The sequence below is a fragment of the Oncorhynchus tshawytscha genome, linkage group LG16 (genome assembly GCF_018296145.1).
Source record: "Oncorhynchus tshawytscha isolate Ot180627B linkage group LG16, Otsh_v2.0, whole genome shotgun sequence".
In the NCBI taxonomy this organism is placed as follows: Eukaryota; Metazoa; Chordata; class Actinopteri; order Salmoniformes; family Salmonidae; genus Oncorhynchus; species Oncorhynchus tshawytscha.
In genome coordinates this window covers 5,788,647-5,808,992 of record NC_056444.1, presented here as the reverse complement: position 1 = coordinate 5,808,992, position 20,346 = coordinate 5,788,647, and the positions used below count along the sequence as shown (strand labels likewise).

The following is a 20,346-nucleotide window of genomic DNA, read 5'->3' as shown; positions in this document are numbered from 1 at the left end:
TTTGTGTGAAGTGTAGCACCACCATGTGGTCCTTACATAGAATTATTTTAACCTAGTTTCAACTCATGAACTTTGACCTCTACATTTTACATTTACATTTTAGTAATTTAGCTGACAATCTTATACAAGGCCTGTCATGCCAAATCATGTTTTGAAAGTTCTAGCGACAGCCCTAGCAACGGAAGCTAGAACTCATCGAATCCCATTGTGACGCGGGGAGCTTTTTTGGAATGACAGCCCGGGTTACCAAAAGCATCTTAAGGCTAAGTTTATCGTTAGTACCTTCGTAGCCGCATCGTTAAATCTCAGAGCTGTTTTATTTAACCCCATCAGTTCCGAAACCCAGCTTTTCATTATCTTTTATTTATCTGCCCTTATATTTAACCTCACAATTAAGTGGTTTACAATGTTATTTTCTGGACAACCAGGGCTACAAGTAGAACACAAAGCAATTTGACATAGTTGCATTCATTCGTTTTTTTTGTACAAATCTTTTAAAAAATGTGGTCTGCCATAGAAAAAAAACATAAAAATGCATCTATCTATATGGATGCTTTGAGTAAATAAATAGTTTGCTCACTCGGAAATTACTAACCATGACCAGAGACAACTGTGAAGAGTTTGGAATTTGTGACAGCAATTAAGTGAGCTTATTACAGTATTATAGACATTATGTCCCATAGGGCGGCGCACAATTGGCCCAGCGTTGGCTGGGTTTAACCAGTGTAGGCCTTCATTGTAAATAAGAATTTGTTCTTAACTGACTTGCCTTGTTAAACAAAAGGTTAATTAAAGGATGCATAAAAATATATATATATATAAATATATATGAATCACAGACAGTGTCACCAGCAAACAACCCCCACACCTCCTCCTCCATGCTTCACGGTTGGAACCACACATGCTGAGATCATCCGTTCACCTGCTCTGCGTCTCACAAAGACACGGCGGATGGAACCAGAAATCTCTCATTCGGACTCATCAGAACCTAAGGACAGATTTCCACCGGTCTAATGTCCATTGCTCATGTTTCTTGGCCCAAGCAAGTCTCTTCTTATTATTGGTGTCCTTTAGTAGTGGTTTCTTTGCAGTAATTTGACCATGAAGGCCTGATTCACACAGTCTCCTCTGAACAGTTGATGTTGAGATGTGTCTGTTACTTGAACTCTGTGAAGCATTTATTTGGCCCGCAATCTGAGGCTGGTAACTCTAATGAACTCATCCTCTGCAGCAGAGGTAACTCTGGGTCTTCCTTTCCTGTGGCGGTCCTCATGAGAGCCAGTTTCATCATAGCATAGCGCTTGATGGTTTTTGAGACAGCACTTAAAGAAACTTTCAAAGTTCTTGAAATTTTCCAGATTGACTTAAAAGTAATGGATTTTCATTTCTCTTTGCTTATTTGAGCTGTTCTTGCCATAATATGGACTTGATCTTTTACCAAATAGGGCTCTCTTCTGTATAGAGCAACTTACAGGAGCAATTAGGGCCTTGCTCAATGGGCACCGACAGATTTTTCACCTAGTCGACCCCGGGTATCGAACCGGCGACCAGTCTCCCCACCTCTAGCTGAAGTGTATTCATTGGGATCGTTGAGGTAGTAAAATTCATTATAATTTATATGTATTTCCACATGATTACATTTTGGTCATTTAGCAGACAGGCATCCATCTTATTCAGTCAGTTCATTTTTTATTTTACCTTTATAGGCAAGTCAGTTAAGAACACATTTTTATTTACAATGACGGCCTAGGAACAGTGGGTTAACTGCCTGTTCAGGGGCAGAACGACAGATTTGTACCTTGTCAGCTCGGGGATTTGAACTTGCAACCTTCCGGTTACTAGTCCACCGCTCTAACCACTAGGCTACCCTGCCGCCCCATTCAACAAATAGATAAGACAACCACATCGCAGTCAAACATGATATAACTTCACTATATTTCTACAAATAGCATCTTAGTTTAATAACAATTTGACACGCTTATTGTGTGTAAATAATGTTTAATGGTAACGAGTGGGCATGATTAACAACAGTAAAGAGCCAGGGTGGGGTTTATGCCCGGTGTCACGAGGAGAACTAGCATTTGGCACGTTCAGTTAAAACTAAAAAAAGGGCATAAAAACAGAACGAAACATTTCTTTATCCATAATGTCTACAACAACAAAATTATATTCTCGTGTTCAAAGGAGACATAAATACAATGTCTATATCCCCAAATGGCACCCTAACGGTCTTTACATAGTGCACTTCTTTACACCTGAGTCCTAGTCAAAAAGTAGTGCACTATATAGGGAAATGGGGTGCCATTTAGCTCACAGCCCTTCATGTAGATCTGAAAAGAGAGATATAGGGAACATACCCTGTCAGTGCCTTGGTAGGCACTCTAGATTATCTCTAAAAACAACATAACTCCACAGTTGTATCCCAAATGACACACATATATATATATATATATATATATGGGCAGTGGTCATGGCACCCTATTCCCTATATAGTGTACAGAGACAATGGGCTGAGGTCATAAGTAGTGCACTAATATATGTATATTTGTGTGTGGGTGTATGCGTGTATGCATACATGCATGCATACATGCGTGCATACATACATTACATACATACATGCATGCATGCATGCATACATATGTGTGTGTGTGTGTGTGTGTATGTATGTAATGTATGTATGCAATAGGGTGCCATATAGAATGCACATCAATAATAGCTTCCTCCCTCCACATAGAGTGACCACTGATCCTACCATTGGCTGGATTGGGGTAAACAGCCCTATCCAACCACGTTAGATCAGCGATTGCTTCAGGGAAGAAAAGACCACAGGAAGGATGCATTAAACAGAGACGTAAAACAGGGACCCGTTTTTTCAGGTTTTTTTTTTTACAGCACCAACGCAAAAGGCTTGAAAAGCAAATTAAAACTCAAAATTCTCTAAAATGGCTTCCAATCCTTGTTCCCTGTCCTGCATTCTCACTGCCAGTGTCCTGAGAGAATGTCTGGGACTCTATTCCTTCTGGAGTGCACTACTTTTTGACCACAACCAATACACCTCTGGTCAAAAGTGGAGCACTATATTGGGAATAAGAATGGTATTTGGGACACACAAACTGGTAGGTTAACGCACTGTGGTGGGAAAGCAATGAATTCTATCCAGTCTAGTAACCCCTTGTGTCGATGAAGGAAAGGAAACAAGGGGGAATGAAGGCTGTTTCAACTACTGGAAAAGACAAAGAAAGAAGAACGATGTAACTCTGATACAGACTGAGGGAAAGTAGGCAGGTGCATGGAGTTTCTCTGCTAGTGATTCCAAACAGATTGCAATGAATTCAAGAAGCCCTTTTTGTTTAAAGAAACAGAATGTCATACAGTCTGATAAATGAAAATGTTGGAAGAAAAAAAAAATGGCATATGAAATGTCTGACTTTAGAAACAGATGAAAACACTGATTTCTTTTTCTTCTCCATCATTCCTGAAATTTTAAAACTGTACAAAACAATCTGTATCAATAGGCACTTAAATAAGTTATATATATATATTTTTTTTTATTATTATTTTTTTTTCTGTAGTAATGGCACGTGACGATAATGGGGGGAGAAAAAAAATAAAATAATAAAAAATAATAATAATAATCGGGATCACTTGAGATTGGCAAGGAGCAGATAAAGCCGAGATGCATTGTGGAGTTTGTAGTCCTACTGGAAGGAGCTGTAGTCCTTCAGATGATAAGATCTAGGTTGAAGTTTCACCATACTGCTTATACCAAATTCAATACATTTCGATCTCCAGAAGTGCTTGGGTGGCCAGGGTTCCCCAACTGGAGGCCCATGGGCCATTCCCCAAGTTGACCAAAAAAAAATTAAAAACGTTTTTATTTGTATTTTTTAGTGTTTGGACATAAGACTAGAAACACCAGCCAATCAGCTCCAAGTCATTTAAAATTTTAGAAATATGTTCCAAAGTGATTGTATACGAACGTAAGCAAGGTTTAAAATTATATCTGTTTGGGCTTCTTGCGGTCAATTTGCAGTCTACAAATGATTTGTAATTATGATCCGGCCCCCTGACCATCCGCTCAAGAAAAAAATCAAACTTGGCCTACGGCTGAAACTAGTTGATGGTCCCTGGCATAGGGTCTAGGGGTGGATTTGGGATTGGGCTGTTGACAACAGCTAGAGCAGTGGCATGAGAAGGCTGGATGCAGCATGAGGGGGACAGGATATAGGGGAGTCTTTTTGGGGTGGGTAGGGGCTGAGGGGGGACAGGATATAGGGGAGTCTTTTTGGGGTGGGTAGGGGTGGAGGGGGACAGGATATAGGGAGTCTTTTGGGGTGGGTAGGGGTGGAGGGGGACAGGATATAGGGGAGTCTTTTGGGGTGGGTAGGGGTGGAGGGGGACAGGATATAGGGGTCTTTTGGGGTGGGTAGGGGCTGAGGGGGACAGGATATAAGGGAGTCTTTTTGGGGTGGGTAGGGGTTGAAGGGGGACAGGATATAAGGGAGTCTTTTTGGGGTGGGTAGGGGTTGGAGGGTTGAGGGGGACAGGATATAAGGGAGTCTTTTTGGGGTGAGTAGGGATTGGAGGGGGGACTTTATGAGGATTTCTCTTTCTTTGATCTCGGCGAATCAGCTCCGTTGGAACTTACTCCGTTCACTCCATTGGCTGCAAACGACAGAGAAGGAAGTGAAGGTACATGGAGCAAGAGAGAAAAAAAACTAACAGTATAAATGACATTTTCCTCACTTGAATCTGAAAAACTACAATAACTTCATTAAAACAATATAAAATATATATAAAACAATATAAAAATATAAATGAACTTTCCCCAGACATATTCTTTCACATTATCAATGTGTATTTTCTAGCATTCTAGTATAGTGTCGCTTCCTGGGTTACATAGTGTCGCTTCCTGGGTTACATAGTGTCGCTTCCTGGGTTACATAGTGTCGCTTCCTGGTGTTTCCTGGGTTACATAGTGTCGCTTCCTGGGTTACATAGTGTCGCTTCCTGGGTTACATAGTGTCGCTTCCTGGGTTACATAGTGTCGCTTCCTGGGTTACATAGTGTCGTAGTGTCGCTTCCTGGGTTACATAGTGTTACATAGTGTCGCTTCCTGGGTTACATAGTGTCGCTTCCTGGGTTACTGGGTTACATAGTGTCGCTTCCTGGGTTACATAGTGTCGCTTCCTGGGTTACATAGTGTCGCTTCCTGGGTTACATAGTGTTACATAGTGTCGCTTCCTGGGTTACATAGTGTCGCTTCCTGGGTTACATAGTGTCGCTTCCTGGGTTACATAGTGTCGCTTCCTGGGTTACATAGTGTCGCTTCCTGGGTTACATAGTGTCGCTTCCTGGGTTACATAGTGTCGCTTCCTGGGTTACATAGTGTCGCTTCCTGGGTTACATAGTGTCGCTTCCTGGGTTACATAGTGTCGCTTCCTGGGTTACATAGTGTCGCTTCCTGGGTTACATAGTGTCGCTTCCTGGGTTACATAGTGTCGCTTCCTGGGTTACATAGTGTCGCTTCCTGGGTTACATAGTGTTTCCTGGGTTACATAGTGTCGCTTCCTGGGTTACATAGTGTCGCTTCCTGGGTTTCTGCAACTATCCTCTGGTATGTAGTTCTGCTCACCTTTGTCTTTCTTGGACTTGCTCTTGGGAGCTTGGGGCTTCTTGGGTTTCACAGGCTGGGCCTGGGCCTGCTCTCTCCACCTCCTCAGCTGGAAGTTGATGAACTTCCACATCATGAAGGCCTGAGTCACACAGATGGTCGCCAGCACAGTGATCCTTTGGGGAAGGATATTAAAAAAAGGTGTTAGCCACACTTAAAGTATGAAGTGGTTGATTCATGAAGTGGTTGATTCATGAAGGTTGATTCATTTATGTGGTTTCACAGCAATTCACAAATTAAACAGCTTGGCCAACTTCCACCACAACCAAGGCTAAATGTCTCTGGTGTTTTGATCTAGCAGTAGAGTGAAATACAATGCACCGTGCACATGAAATGCAATGCACATGTCAGACACAGTGTGAGGTTACAGTCTTGCATTGCGCCTATCTGCGGTTCATATTGCTCAGTCTCGGTCTAGTCAAGTCATCCCCCCACTCACTCTCTCTCTCTCTCTTACCGAACAAAGAGCACGTTGAAGTTTCCGATAGCCAGGTCCAGTACCTGTTCATCAGCGTTGGACAGGCCGAAACCCACAGTCAGGACAGACAGGGACAGGGTGAGCAGCCGTCCAAGAACAAACAGTACTGCCCAGACAGTAAACCTAGGAGACACACACACACATACGTTAGATGCCCATAACATCTATTGCCTCCCTTCGTTCTCCATCTTCTTTTTCCAACTGATATAAACACTATCATTACTCAAGACCTTAATAAGAGAGTGTAGCTAGCTAGACCAACTTCCTTGTCTAAAATGCTAAAATGGCATCTTGTAGGGCTTTGAAGTATGCTGTGTGTCCTCAACTTCAACTCACTCAGTGTGTGACCTCAACTGACACAGTCGGTCTCTTCTGTGTGTGTGTGTGTGTGTGCTCACCCAGTCTGTCTCTTCTCGTTGCTGAAGTAGACCAGGCGGGACACGTGGAAGAGAAGCTCTACGAAGCAGTGCAACACCAGCAGGACCAGAGCCAGACGATTCAGACTGGAAGACACAAAATGGACGCCGTTAGACGCTTCATAGAGAGGTAGCTATCACCATGATCTATTTTTGTAAGATAAAAAAGGCCCCAGAAAGCACCAAAAAGTAGATAAAGTATTGGGACATATTGGAGCTACTAAGTTCAGCTAAGGTTGAGCGTGGGAGCAGGCCTACTCAATAATAATAAAGAACAGCATGTTGACGTGAACCCGCGGTAATGTTGACGTGAACCCGCAGTAATGTGAACCCGCAGCCGCAATGACGTGAACCTGCGGTAATGTTGACGTGAACCCGCAGCCGCAGTGACGTGAACCCACGGTAATGTTGACGTGAACCCGCAGTAATGTGAACCCGCAGCCGCGTTGACGTGAACCTGCGGTAATGTGAACCCGCAGCCGCGTTGACGTGAACCCGCGGTAATGTGAACCCGCAGCCGCGTTGACGTGAACCCGCAGTGATGTTGACGTGAACCCGCAGCCGCGTTGACGTGAACCCGCAGTAATGTTGACGTGAACCCGCGGCCGAGTTGACGTGAACCCGCAGTGACGTGAACCCGCAGCCGCGTTGACGTGAACCCGCAGTAATGTTGACGTGAACCCGCGGCCTGTTGACGTGAACCCTCAGTAATGTTGACGTGAACCCGCAGTGACGTGAACGCAGTGACGTGAACCCGCAGTAATGTTGACGTGAACCCGCAGTAATGTTGACGTGAACCCGCAGCCGCAGTGACGTGAACCCGCAGCCGCAGTGACGTGAACCCGCAGCCGCAGTGACGTGAACCCGCAGCCGCAGTGACGTGAACCAGCAGCCGCAGTGACGTGAACCCGCAGTAATGTTGACGTGAACCCGCAGTAATGTTGACGTGAACCCACAGCCGCAGTGACGTGAACCCGCAGTAATGTTGACATGAACCCGCAGTGACGTTGACGTGAACCCGCAGTGACGTTGACGTGAACCCGCAGTAACGTTGACGTGAACCCGCAGTGACGTTGACGTGAACCAGGTCTTACTTGAGGATGTAGGCTCCTGCGATGTGGACCAAGTACAGAGCGATATACACCAACTGCCGAGGAATATCCTCCTACACCACACACACACACACACACACGATGTCAGTAAAATACTCACTCTGTTAGTGAGCTTAATGCCCTCAAGCAAATGTTCAAAAAAAAAATGTTGTTAAACAATGCTAACGTATGGAAATCAAACACGAAATGCCATTCTACTTTAGTTCAGTAACTTCACACACACACTCACCTTCTTGGTCTTCTGAAAGTAGAGCTCGGGCAGAGCGTGAAGCCAGTAGCCCATCTGACAGATGAAAAAGAACTTCATCTGAAACCTACAAGCAGGACAAACAAAAACACCATGTCTTTCAATTCTACCTTACATTTTGTATTTTTTGGTTATTTTTCAGAAACCTTTCTCCAGAGCAACTTACAATCAGTGCATTCAACTAAGCTAGGTAGATCACAGTGAGTAAACCTTTCTCCTCAAAAAAGTAGCTATCATTTGCAATCAAATATCTCAGAATAATTAAGATCACTAATCTTATTGTTTTAGAAACAAAAATGGGACATAGGATGAGTAATGCGGACTAAAGACTCCTTCCATACGAGAGTCAGTACCAACCTGTATGTTTAAACAAACCCAGCTACTTCCCTTAACATCTATACAAAAGTACTTGTTTGCATTGTGTTTACATGGTTTGACTTCAGTACTTACGGCATCAAGGTATGGGGGTAGCCTTCCCACAGATTCACTGGGTTGGACAGGAAGTTCTCCTGGATGAGAATATTAGAAAGAAAGAAATATATATGATCATAAGGAGGACAAGAAGAGAGAGGAGAAATGCTAAATCTGTGTGGCTGGCTACGTGAATAACGTGACACGCCTTTTATATTTCATTTTGAATTCACTCAACTCCGTCTCACACCCCGCCTCCAGCTGTAAAATGAGCTATCTTATTTAGCTTTCACCAGCCACAATGGATTTAAAACTCAGACCGCAGAGAGGCCGCTGCAAAGCTCCAGCTAGCTCCTCGTTAAAATCCTACCCCCCTCCAGAAGTGTCACCAGGATAGGATGATTTTTAATATTGAGGTAAAGATGAACGGAGTCACGTACAGAGAGATCCTTGATGAAAACCTGTTCCCAAGCACTCAGGACCTCAGACTGGAAGGTGAACCTTCGCCCCAACAGGACAACGACCCTAAGCACACAGACAAGACAATGCAGGAGTGGCTTCGGGACATATCTCCGAATGTCCTTGAGTGGCCTAGCCAGAGCCCGGACTTGAACCCGATCGAACATCTCTGGAGAGACCTGAAAATAGCTGTGCGGCAACGCTCCCCATCCAACCTGACAGAGCTTGAAGTGATTCACAGAGAAGAATGGGAGAAACTCTCCAAATACAGGTGTGCCAAGCTTGTAGCATCATACCCAAGAAGACTCGCTGCCAAAAGTGTTTCAACAAAGTACTGAGTAAAGGGTCTATGTAAATGTGATATTTCCGTTTTTTATTTGTAATAAATTTGCTAACATTTAAAAAAAAAGATGTCATTATGGGGTAGTGCGATGTCATTATGGGGTATTGCGATGTCATTATGGGGTATTGCGATGTCATTATGGGGTATTGTGATGTCATTATGGGGTATTGCGATGTCATTATGGGGTATTGTGTCATTATGGGGTATTGTGATGTCATTATGGGGTATTGTGATGTCATTATGGGGTATTGTGATGTCATTATGGGGTACTGTGTGTAGATTGAGGAGGGGGGGAAACAATTTAATCAATTTTAGAATAAGAATAAAGTCAAGGGGTCTGAATACTTCCCAAATGCACTATATACAGGGTCAGTTCCACTGTATACAGGGTAATCATACTATATACAGGGTAATCATCCTATATACAGGGTCAGTTCTACTGTATACAGGGTAATCATACTATATACAGGGTAATCATACTATATACGGGGTCAGTTCCACTATATACAGGGCAATCATACTATATACAGGGTCAGTTCCACTGTATACAGGGTAATCATACTACATACGGGGCAATCATACTACATACGGGGCAATCATACTACATACGGGGCAATCATACTACATACAGGGCAATCATACTACATACAGGGCAATCATACTATATACAGGGCAATCATACTATATACAGGGTCAGTTCCACTATATACAGGGCAATCATACTGTATACAGGGTCAGTTCCACTATATACAGGGTAATCATACTATATACAGGGTCAGTTCCAAATAAGGTGTACCTAACCATAAACATCAATGCCTTTCTTAAAATCAATACACAGAAGTATATATTTTTAAACCTGCATATTTAGCAAAAAGAAATCCAGGTTAGCAGGCAATATGAACCAGGTGAAATTGTGCGATTTCTCTTGCGTTCATTGCACGCAGAGTCAGGGTATATGCAAAGGTTTGGGCCACCTAATTTGCCAGAATTTTACGTAATTATGACATAACATTGAAGGTTGTGCAATGTAACAGGAATATTTAGACTGATGGATGCCACCCGTTAGATAAAATACAGAACGGTTCCGTATTTCACTGAAAGAATAAACGTCTTGTTTTCAAGATGATAGTTTCCGGATTCGACCATATTAATGACCAATGGCTCGTATTTCTGTGTGTTACTATGTTATAATTAATTCTATGATTTGATAGAGCAGTATGACTGAGTGGTGGTAGGCAGCAGCAGGCTCGTAAGCATTCATTCAAACAGCACTTTTGTGCGTTTTGCCAGCAGCTCTTCGCAAGCACAGCTCTGTTTATGACTTCAAGCCTATCAGCCTAATGGCTGGTGTATCCGATGTGAAATGGCTAGCTAGTTTAGTGGGGGGCGCGCTAATAGCGTTTCAAACGTCACTCGCTCTGAGACTTGGAGTGGTTGTTCCCCTTGCTCTGCATGGGTAACGATGCTTCGAGGGCGGCTGTTGTTGATGTGTTCCTGGTTCGAGCCCAGGGAGGAGCGAGGAGAGGGACGGAGGCACAGTCATGATGCTCTCAATGGTACAGCTGTAGAACATTGAGGACCCAGTGATGTGGGACAGTCATGATGCTCTCGATGGTACAGCTGTAGAACATTGAGGACCCAGTGATGTGGGACAGTCATGATGCTCTCGATGGTACAGCTGTAGAACATTGAGGACCCAGTGATGTGGGACAGTCATGATGCTCTCGATGGTACAGCTGTAGAACATTGAGGACCCAGTGATGTGGACACCAAGGAAGTTAAAGCGCTTGACCCGCTCCACTGCAGCCCATCGGAAAATTGGGGGAAAATTGGGGGGGATTTAAAAAAATAAAAAAAAGTCATCTGTGAATCTGTTGGGGGCAGTATGCAAATTAGAGTGGGTCTAGGGTGTCTGGGCTAACGGAGTTAATATGTTGCCATAACCATAACTCTCAAAGCACTTCCTGATTACAGATGTGAGTGCTACAGGGTGGTAGTTATTGTTACACGAAGCCTTAAGTGTTCTTGGGAAGAAGAATGATGGCGGTCATCATAAAAAGGTGTGGGGATTACAGACTGGGGACAAGGAGAGGTTGAAAATTACAGTGAATACGCGTCCTGGAATACCGTCGGGTCCTGCGGCCTTGACCTGATTGAAGACCTTCATTTAAAAGTTGGTCTCGGAGAGAGAGACCACCCGGTCCTCTGACTCGGTGGCGGCCCTCACATCCACCACAATGTTGTTATTGGGGTAATTTTGTTTTGCATGAATAACGAGGCTACTACTTTCAACATTTAGCGGGCATTATTGTGGCAAGACAGTTGTGTGTTTTCAGCTGTATTCACATTGGGTTTATTCACCTATTAAAAACAGCCCATTACCAAAACGGCCTTGCCTGTAGCCTATATTCATTACCAAAACGGCCTTGCCTGTAGCCTATATTCATTACCAAAACGGCCTTGCCTGTAGCCTATATTCATTACCAAAACGGCCTTGCCTGTAGCCTATATTCATTACCAAAACGGCCTTGCCTGTAGCCTATATTCATTACCAAAACGGCCTTGCCTGTAGCCTATATTCATTACCAAAACGGCCTTGCCTGTAGCCTATATTCATTACCAAAACCGCCTTGCCTGTAGCCTATATTCATTACCAAAACCGCCTTGCTTGTAGCCTATATTCATTACCAAAACCGCCTTGCTTGTAGCCTATATTCATTACCAAAACCGCCTTGCTTGTAGCCTATATTCATTACCAACACCGCCTTGCTTGTAGCCTATATTCATTACCAAAACCGCCTTGCTTGTAGCCTATATTCATTACCAAAACCGCCTTGCTTGTAGCCTATATTCATTACCAAAACCGCCTTGCTTGTAGCCTATATTCATTACCAAAACCGCCTTGCCTGTAGCCTATATTCATTACCAAAACCGCCTTGCTTGTAGCCTATATTCATTACCAAAACCGCCTTGCTTGTAGCCTATATTCATTACCAAAACCGCCTTGCTTGTAGCCTATATTCATTACCAAAACCGCCTTGCTTTAGTGTGTAGGGTGCTGTCCATTGTGTTGATACAGTGCAGATGGAGATTATCGAGCCAAACTGTCACTTCAAAAAGTACTCAATGGTCTGTCTAAGTGTTGGTATTTGAACTTCATGTTTGTGGTAAAGCAGGATTTAAGTAGACAGTAATACAATTCCAGTGCAAGAGCCCCCCCGGCGCCAGGTCTGTCTGCTTGGCTCGGTAAGTAATAACCACCAAATAAGACATTTCCACCCTCTCTGCATTAACTACATGCTGCTGAGACAAGTTCATTTGAAACATTTCATGTCGACAGCGGCGCCAATAAAAAAGTCAACACCCCCCTCCAAGCTTGTCCACCCCCACTTTCAGACAAAGTCAAGACCCTCCTCACCAAGCTTTTCCACCCCCACTTTCAGACAAAGTCAAGACCCTCCTCCCACCAAGCTTTTCCACCCCCACTTTCAGACAAAGTCAAGAGCCCCCCTCCCACCAAGCTTTTCCACCCCCACTTTCAGACAAAGTCAAGAGCCCCCCCCTCCCCCACCAAGCTTTTCCACCCCCACTTTCAGACAAAGTCAAGAGCCCCCCTCCCACCAAGCTTTTCCACCCCCACTTTCAGACAAAGTCAAGAGCCCCCCCCCCACTAAGCTTTTCCACCCCCACTTTCAGACAAAGTCAAGAGCCCCCCTCCCACCAAGCTCTTCCACCCCCACTTTCAGACAAAGTCAAGAGCCCCCCTCCCACCAAGCTCTTCCACCCCCACTTTCAGACAAAGTCAAGAGCCCCCCTCCCACCAAGCTCTTCCACCCCCACTTTCAGACAAAGTCAAGAGCCCCCCCCCCACCAAGCTTTCCACCCCCACTTTCAGACAAAGTCAAGAGCCCCCCTCCCACCAAGCTCTTCCACCCCCACTTTCAGACAAAGTCAAGAGCCCCCCTCCCACCAAGCTCTTCCACCCCCACTTTCAGACAAAGTCAAGAGCCCCCTCCCACCCCCACTTTCAGACAAAGTCAAGAGCCCCCTCCCACCAAGCTCTTCCACCCCCACTTTCAGACAAAGTCAAGAGCCCCCCTCCCACCAAGCTCTTCCACCCCCACTTTCAGACAAAGTCAAGAGCCCCCTCCCACCCCCACTTTCAGACAAAGTCAAGAGCCCCCTCCCACCCCCACTTTCAGACAAAGTCAAGAGCCCCCCTCCCACCAAGCTCTTCCACCCCCACTTTCAGACAAAGTCAAGAGCCCCCCACCAAGCTCTTCCACCCCCACTTTCAGACAAAGTCAAGAGCCCCCCTCCCACCAAGCTCTTCCACCCCACTTTCAGACAAAGTCAAGAGCCCCCCCTCCCACCAAGCTCTTCCACCCCCACTTTCAGACAAAGTCAAGAGCCCCCCTCCACCCCCCACTTTCAGACAAAGTCAAGAGCCCCCCTCCCACCCCCACTTTCAGACAAAGTCAAGAGCCCCTCCCACCAAGCTCTTCCACCCCCACTTTCAGACAAAGTCAAGAGCCCAATGCAGACACACACACAGATTCAAAACACACAGACAGTTATACCCAGTAAACAAATAGTCAAGTATTAAAACTTTTTTTTTTTAAATCACCTAATTAACATCCACACACACGTAAACAAATAGTTTAAACCATGTACTGATATAACGATGCTCGTGCCACACACACACACACACACACACACACACACACACACACACACACACACATCTACCTACCGACATGAGGATGTTGGTTCCCCATCCGAAGGAGAACAGGTAGAAGGCAGAGAGCTGGCCTGACTCGTTGAACTTGCTGTGCTTGGTCTTCGAGAAGTGCATCTTCCGGTTGATTTTCTATATACATTTTTTTTTTAAAGAGACACATGACAATGAGTCAATCGAGGTCAAACTGATCAGCGATTATCAGTGTCGGATGATCAACTTCGCCGTCAGAATATCAAACGGATCCGTGGTTGTCTTGAATGTAATTTGTTTTAATGTTTGATTTTTTTTAAATTATCAAATAAGACTAGAATAACCAATGAAAATGTACAGAAAAACATAGGAAGTGTGTTTGAGTGAGTGCCAGTACTTACGTCCAGAACATACTCCTGAATGATGGCGTGGATAATGATAGCCACCAGCATGTAGAAGAAGACCGTAGCCACATCCTGCAGACCGTGGTGGAAGTGGTTCACCACACTCTCCTCTGGCAGGCCCTCTGATAGGGAGACATAAAGAACGCATGAGCCCTTCACGAGCCTGTTCATAGAGCCTTGACGTTACGGCCCCAATGCTTTCTATTAGCAAATAGAACATCACCGCCTTCTAGAACGTAACGAGATTCCTTGCTAGCAGGCAGCCTCTGAGCTGAAGATCCTGCATACCGTGGGGGAAGTGGTTCACTACGCTCTTCTCTAGTAGGGAGACACGAAGCATTTACTAAGCCTTTTATAACTCTTCATAGTTGCCTTATTATACTGTATATACATTGATAAGAAGTTGTTCAAAACAGTCTCTTCTGGACCCTCTGATGGAAGAGATGCATACAGATTAGAGGTCGACCGATTAAATCTGTACAGACGATTAATTTGGGCCGATTTCAAGTTTTGGACCTTTTTGGACACCAACTATGGCCGATTACATTGCAGTGTCAAAAACAAAACAGAAGTATATTTTTATAAACCTGCATATTTAGTTCAAATAAATGCATGTTGGCAGGAAATATTAACTAGGGAAAGTGTGTCTCTTCTCTTGAGTTCTCAGTGCAAGCAGAGTCAGGTTATATGCAGCAGTTTGGGCCGCCTGACTCGTTGCTAACTGTGTTTCTTCCTAACAAAGACCGTAATTCATTTTCCATAATTGGACACCTACACCACCCGATGCTACAGGAAGGCCATAAAGATCATCAAGAACATCAACCACCCGAGCCACTGCCTGTTCACCCCGCTGTCATCCAGAAGGCGAGGTCAGTACAGGTGCATCAAAGCTGGGACCGAGAGACTGAAAAACAGCTTCTATCTCAAGGCCATCAGACTGTTAAACAGCCACCACTAACATTGAGTGGCTACTGCCAACACACTGTCAATGACACTGACTCTACTCCAGCCACTTTAATAATGGGAATTGATGGGAAATGATGTAAATATATCACTAGCCACTTTAAACAATGCTACCTTATATAATGTTACTTACCCTACATTATTCATCTCATATGCATACGTATATACTGTACTCTATATCATCGACTGCATCCTTATGTAATACATGTATCACTAGCCACTTTAACTATGCCACTTTGGTTTACATACTCATCTCATATGTATATACTGTACTCGATATCATCTACTGTATCTTGCCTATGCTGCTCTGTACCATCACTCATTCATATATCCTTATGTACATATTCTTTATCCCCTTACACTGTGTATAAGACAGTAGTTTTTTGGAATTGTTAGTTAGATTACTTGTTGGTTATTACTGCATTGTCGGAACTAGAAGCACAAGCATTTCGCTACACTCGCATTAACATCTGCTAACCATGTGTATGTGACAAATAAAATTTGATTTGATTTGATTTACATAATTATGACGTAACATTGAAGGATGCCACACGTTAGATAAAACACAGACTGAAAGAATAAACGTTTTGTTTTCAAAATGATCGTTTCCGGATTTGACTATTTAATGACCTACGTATTTCTGTGTGTTTATTATAATGAAGTCTACTATTTGATAGAGCAGTCTGACTGAGCGGTGGTAGGAAGCAGTAGGCTCGTAAGCATTCATTCAAACAGCCCTTTACTTCCCTAAAACAGGGAATTGTTATTAGGATTAAATGTCAGGAATTGTGAAAAACTGAGTTTAAATGCATTTGGCTAAGGTGTATGCAAACTTCCAACTTCAACTGTATATGAAATATAAAATGGTATAGCGAGAAATAGTCGATGCTCATAATCCCTATAATAACTACAACCTAAAACTTCTTAACTGGGAATATTGAACCACCAGCTTTCACATGTTCTCATGTTCTGAGCAAGGAACTGAAACGTTAGCTTTTTTTAATCTTTTTTTTTTTAACCTTTTTTTTTTTTTACAAAGCACATATCGCACTTTTACCTTCTTCTTCAACACTTTGTTTTTGCATTATTTAAACCAAATTGAACATGTTCCATTATTTGAGACTAAATTGATTTTATTAATGTATTATATTAGGTTAAAATAAATGGGTTCATTCATTATTGTTGTAATTGTCATTATTAGAAATATATATATATTTTTTTTAAATCGTCCGATTAAATCGGTATTGCCTTTTTTTTGGGTCCTCCAATAAAATAGGTATCGGCATCTAAAAAAAAAAAATCAATCGGTCGACCTCGAATACAGATGCATCGTTACAATTATACTAAAGTTACTTCACTATTTAAACATCTTTGCTTCACGAAGCCTCTAAAAGCACAAGGTTTTACTCAAGCAACATCACTACCAAAGTCCTGCCTGACCCGCTACTGTAGTAATTTAGCGTCAACAAACATCAGCCTGTTAATAATGAATGACTGAGGGGGGTTTGCGTCCCAAATGGCACTCTCTTTCCTATATAGTGCACTACTTTAGACCAGGGTCTATAGGGCTCTAATCAAAAGTAGTGCACTATATAAAAGGGAATAGGGTGGTATTTTGGACGGGCGTCCTGACTCTGATAAGACTATCAGCTCTTCAAATAAAATCCAATATCGTAAAGCACATTCCATCATTCCACAAGCCCTCTTGTCATTCGTGGCTTTAAATGCAGGAGTGTGTAAAATAACATTCATTCACCTTGAGATGAGACGAGGATTGTGTCACAAATGGTACCCTTGATAGTGCACTACCCAATGGGCCCTGGTCAAATATAGAGCAATATTTAGGAAATAGGTGGCAATTTGGGACTCACACAAGACCTCTGATATTGTGGCCTGTTACACTCCAGCCCCAATCCTTCCAGGAGGACCTAGCAGGAGGACCTAGCAGGAGGACCTAGCAGGAGGACCTAGCAGGAGGACCTAGCAGGAGGACCTAGCAGGAGGACCTAGCAGGAGGACCTAGCAGGAGGACCTAGCAGGAGGACCTAGCAGGAGGACCTAGCAGGAGGACCTAGCAGGAGGACCTAGCAGGAGGACCTAGCAGGAGGACCTAGCAGGAGGACCTTATAAAATCAGGAAGACTAAACGTAGCTCCACAGGGAAAAAGGAAAGCTGTGAAAGAAGGTGTTCTGGAAATGGTAGGCCATGTGATAACTTCTATTCTCTAACACACAGGAGAGGCCTTCTAATTCAACAACTACAAGTAGTCTGTAGATTCTAGTCATTGTTTCTATACTGGATAACAGGCAAACTAGTTACACACACACACACACACACACACACACACTAAAGAACAGGTGGACAAGAACAGAAGGTAATTGTTGACTTGCCATTCATTCAGAATAACATGTCACAGAAAAAAAAGTTAGGAAAGCAATAAGAGGAAGATACAACCTCCATACAACCTCCATACAACCTCCATACAACCTCCATACAAGATCCTTTGTCTTTTTAGAGCTTCACTGTTTGACCCAGTGAAGAAAAAAAAAGAGAAACGCACATTCAGGTGGAGCCACTAAAGAAGTTACTGACCGTTTGCAGAGATGGTAATGTTGTATTGGACCGTGATGAACAGCACTGCAACCTTCGAGGTGACCTGCATCACAGTGGGGAAAAGGGAGAGGATTGATTAAAGGACATGAAAACACAGGGTTCAGTCCCCAATAGCACCCTATATAGTGCGTTTACTTAGCCTGGCTCTGGTCTAAAGTAGTGCACTATATAGTGAATATCCCCAATAGCACCCTATATTGTGCGTTTACTTAGCCTGGCTCTGGTCTAAAGTAGTGCACTATATAGTGAATAGGGTGCCGTTTGTGACACACCCAGGTGCTTTTATCTGAGTCATTGACTAAAAGCAAACCACAGCATGATTCTCTCATTAGCCTTCTGGCCTCTCTGTGGGTAGCTTACAGCAGTGTTACATAAACCAGGTAGCATTGTAGATTTACTGACTAGACCACACAGTATCAGACAGAAACACATGTAAACATTATATAAAGTGACATACCCTACATTGCTCCTCTCATATGTATATGCTGTACTCCATACCATCTACTGTATCTTTATGTAATACATGTATCATGTATCACTAAACTATGCCACTTTGTTTACATACCCTACATTACTCATCTCACATGTATATACTGTACCATCTACTGCATCTTGCCTATGCCGTTCTGTACCATCACTCATTCATATATCTTTATGTACATATTCTTTATCCCTTTACACTTGTGTGTATAAGGTAGTAGTTTTGGAATTGTTAGTTAGATTACTCGATTATTACTGCATTGTCGGAACTAGAAGCACAAGCATTTCGCTACACTCGCATCGACATCTGCTAACCATGTGTATGTGACAAATACAATTTGATGTCGAGCTTGCAAACCATTCAATCCAATACTACAGATAAGATTGAATGGAAAACCGGAGATTTGGATTTTATTAAGACGTATATAAATATGGGAAGACTGATTCATAACTATACATTCGTACAACGCTGTTTTATAATGCAGTAGGTTATTTATATTAGATGTGCATCGTCAATGTCAACAGCACATCAAGGCACAAGAACTCAAACTCCCATAATGAGTCTCCTCGGCTCAATGCTGGCGCTGAATTTTATGCTGCATTCACGTCGAAGTCGGAACTAAGAAACTCGGAAATGTACAACCTGCAAATTGATGAACGCAGCACATGTATAAGTACAACCAGTTAGCAAGTAAAACTTTCCTAGTTACAACTAGCACATGAACGCAGCATTAGTAAAGGATGATTCGTGTAGCCTACCTAGAAAGCTAAACATGAAACCCCCAAAAAATAATTCAGTGTAAACCAACAATACATTTTTTTTTTTAAACCTAAGCTCTTCAAATTTGTTAACGGAATAGGCGATCCTAAGGACTTTATGGATCTAACTTTGGTTTTTCCGAACGAGCGGGGCTATCTATAAACGATGACAAGCTCACAATCACCCAGTGATTGCCACGTAGCCTACACTTTATTTGCGAATAAAAAAGTATCCGATGCTGGACAGTCTTGCACAATATTGTAGCCAGCGAAATTGCAATTTTTGTGGTGGCTAAAATGTAACAATCTATGTAACGCTCGTTCCAGTTAGTCTACTTTGTTGTCCCAAATACTACACTTTTATGTTGTTATACGACGTAGGCCAAGTTACTCAAATGTACAAGTGACCAGACAATAGGCAACCCGACAGATGGGTTACAGTTTTAAATCTAACTAGGCTACTACACGCCTTTTCAACTCAAAAGACACTTCTGCTATTACCATTTACTTGAATATTACAATAAGGACAACCTAACAAAAAAAAACTTTGTCACTAGAGCAGGAAGAGTAGATCAGCCATGTCAGTTTTCAAGAGACTTTGACGGAACAAAATCATCTTGTCTGCCCAGTTGACACATTATAGTTAGGCTCATTATGGCCTATTTGGAAAGCTAGGTCTTACTGCATATCCCAGACCCCTCCAACCTGTGGACAAGCCTTACCTCAAACATCAACCCGAGGAGGAACACCATAGCAACACAGGACACAATATCGGCATGGTTCTGGATGATAAACTCGTGGCTCAACACCGGCGGGTTCTTGTTGGTCTTTTTGCGGATCCCCATTTTTACGTCTCCCAAAAGTGAACTTTTATTGACCGGTGCGACTCAGCAGCAGAGTGAATCGGGTATGAGCACGTATTCGGTATTGTTTTCTGTCCGTCCCCGTCAGCTCTAAAGAAAGCCACCAGTCTTCCTCCTGCTGCTCTCTCTCACACACACACATAACCACGGGCCAACAAACGAATATCGAGTCACTCTTATTTTTTGTGGGAGGATCTAGCCGATGCGCGTTGCTGCTAGAGAGTTTTTTTTTTTTTTTTTACACACCCTCTAGAATGTTCGTGAGTGGTTTACCGCCCCCTATATGTCCGGAGTATGCAGACCGTCGGTTTTATGTGCCAAATGCCAACTACAACCCCGCAAGTATATTCAATCTACATGATGACCACACCGCTCACGTTATGTGCCCGGGCGTTGCAAAATAAACGTGCACA

The 20,346-nt window shown here is 43.3% G+C and overlaps 1 protein-coding gene across 1 annotated transcript; it reads right to left on the bottom strand.

Annotated features, from left to right (window-relative positions):
• Positions 1-4,397: 4,397 nt before the first annotated feature.
• On the bottom strand, positions 4,398-20,121 carry tram1 (translocation associated membrane protein 1). The gene is made up of 11 exons (XM_024405826.2): positions 19,793-20,121; positions 17,811-17,874; positions 14,253-14,377; positions 13,894-14,010; positions 8,378-8,436; positions 7,910-7,994; positions 7,663-7,733; positions 6,551-6,655; positions 6,132-6,275; positions 5,636-5,790; positions 4,398-4,665 (listed from the first exon to the last, which is right to left on the bottom strand). Exons 1-11 carry the CDS (start codon positions 19,913-19,915, stop codon positions 4,595-4,597), a joined length of 1,119 nt encoding a protein of 372 aa, XP_024261594.2. The 5' UTR covers positions 19,916-20,121; the 3' UTR covers positions 4,398-4,594.
• Positions 20,122-20,346: the final 225 nt, after the last annotated feature.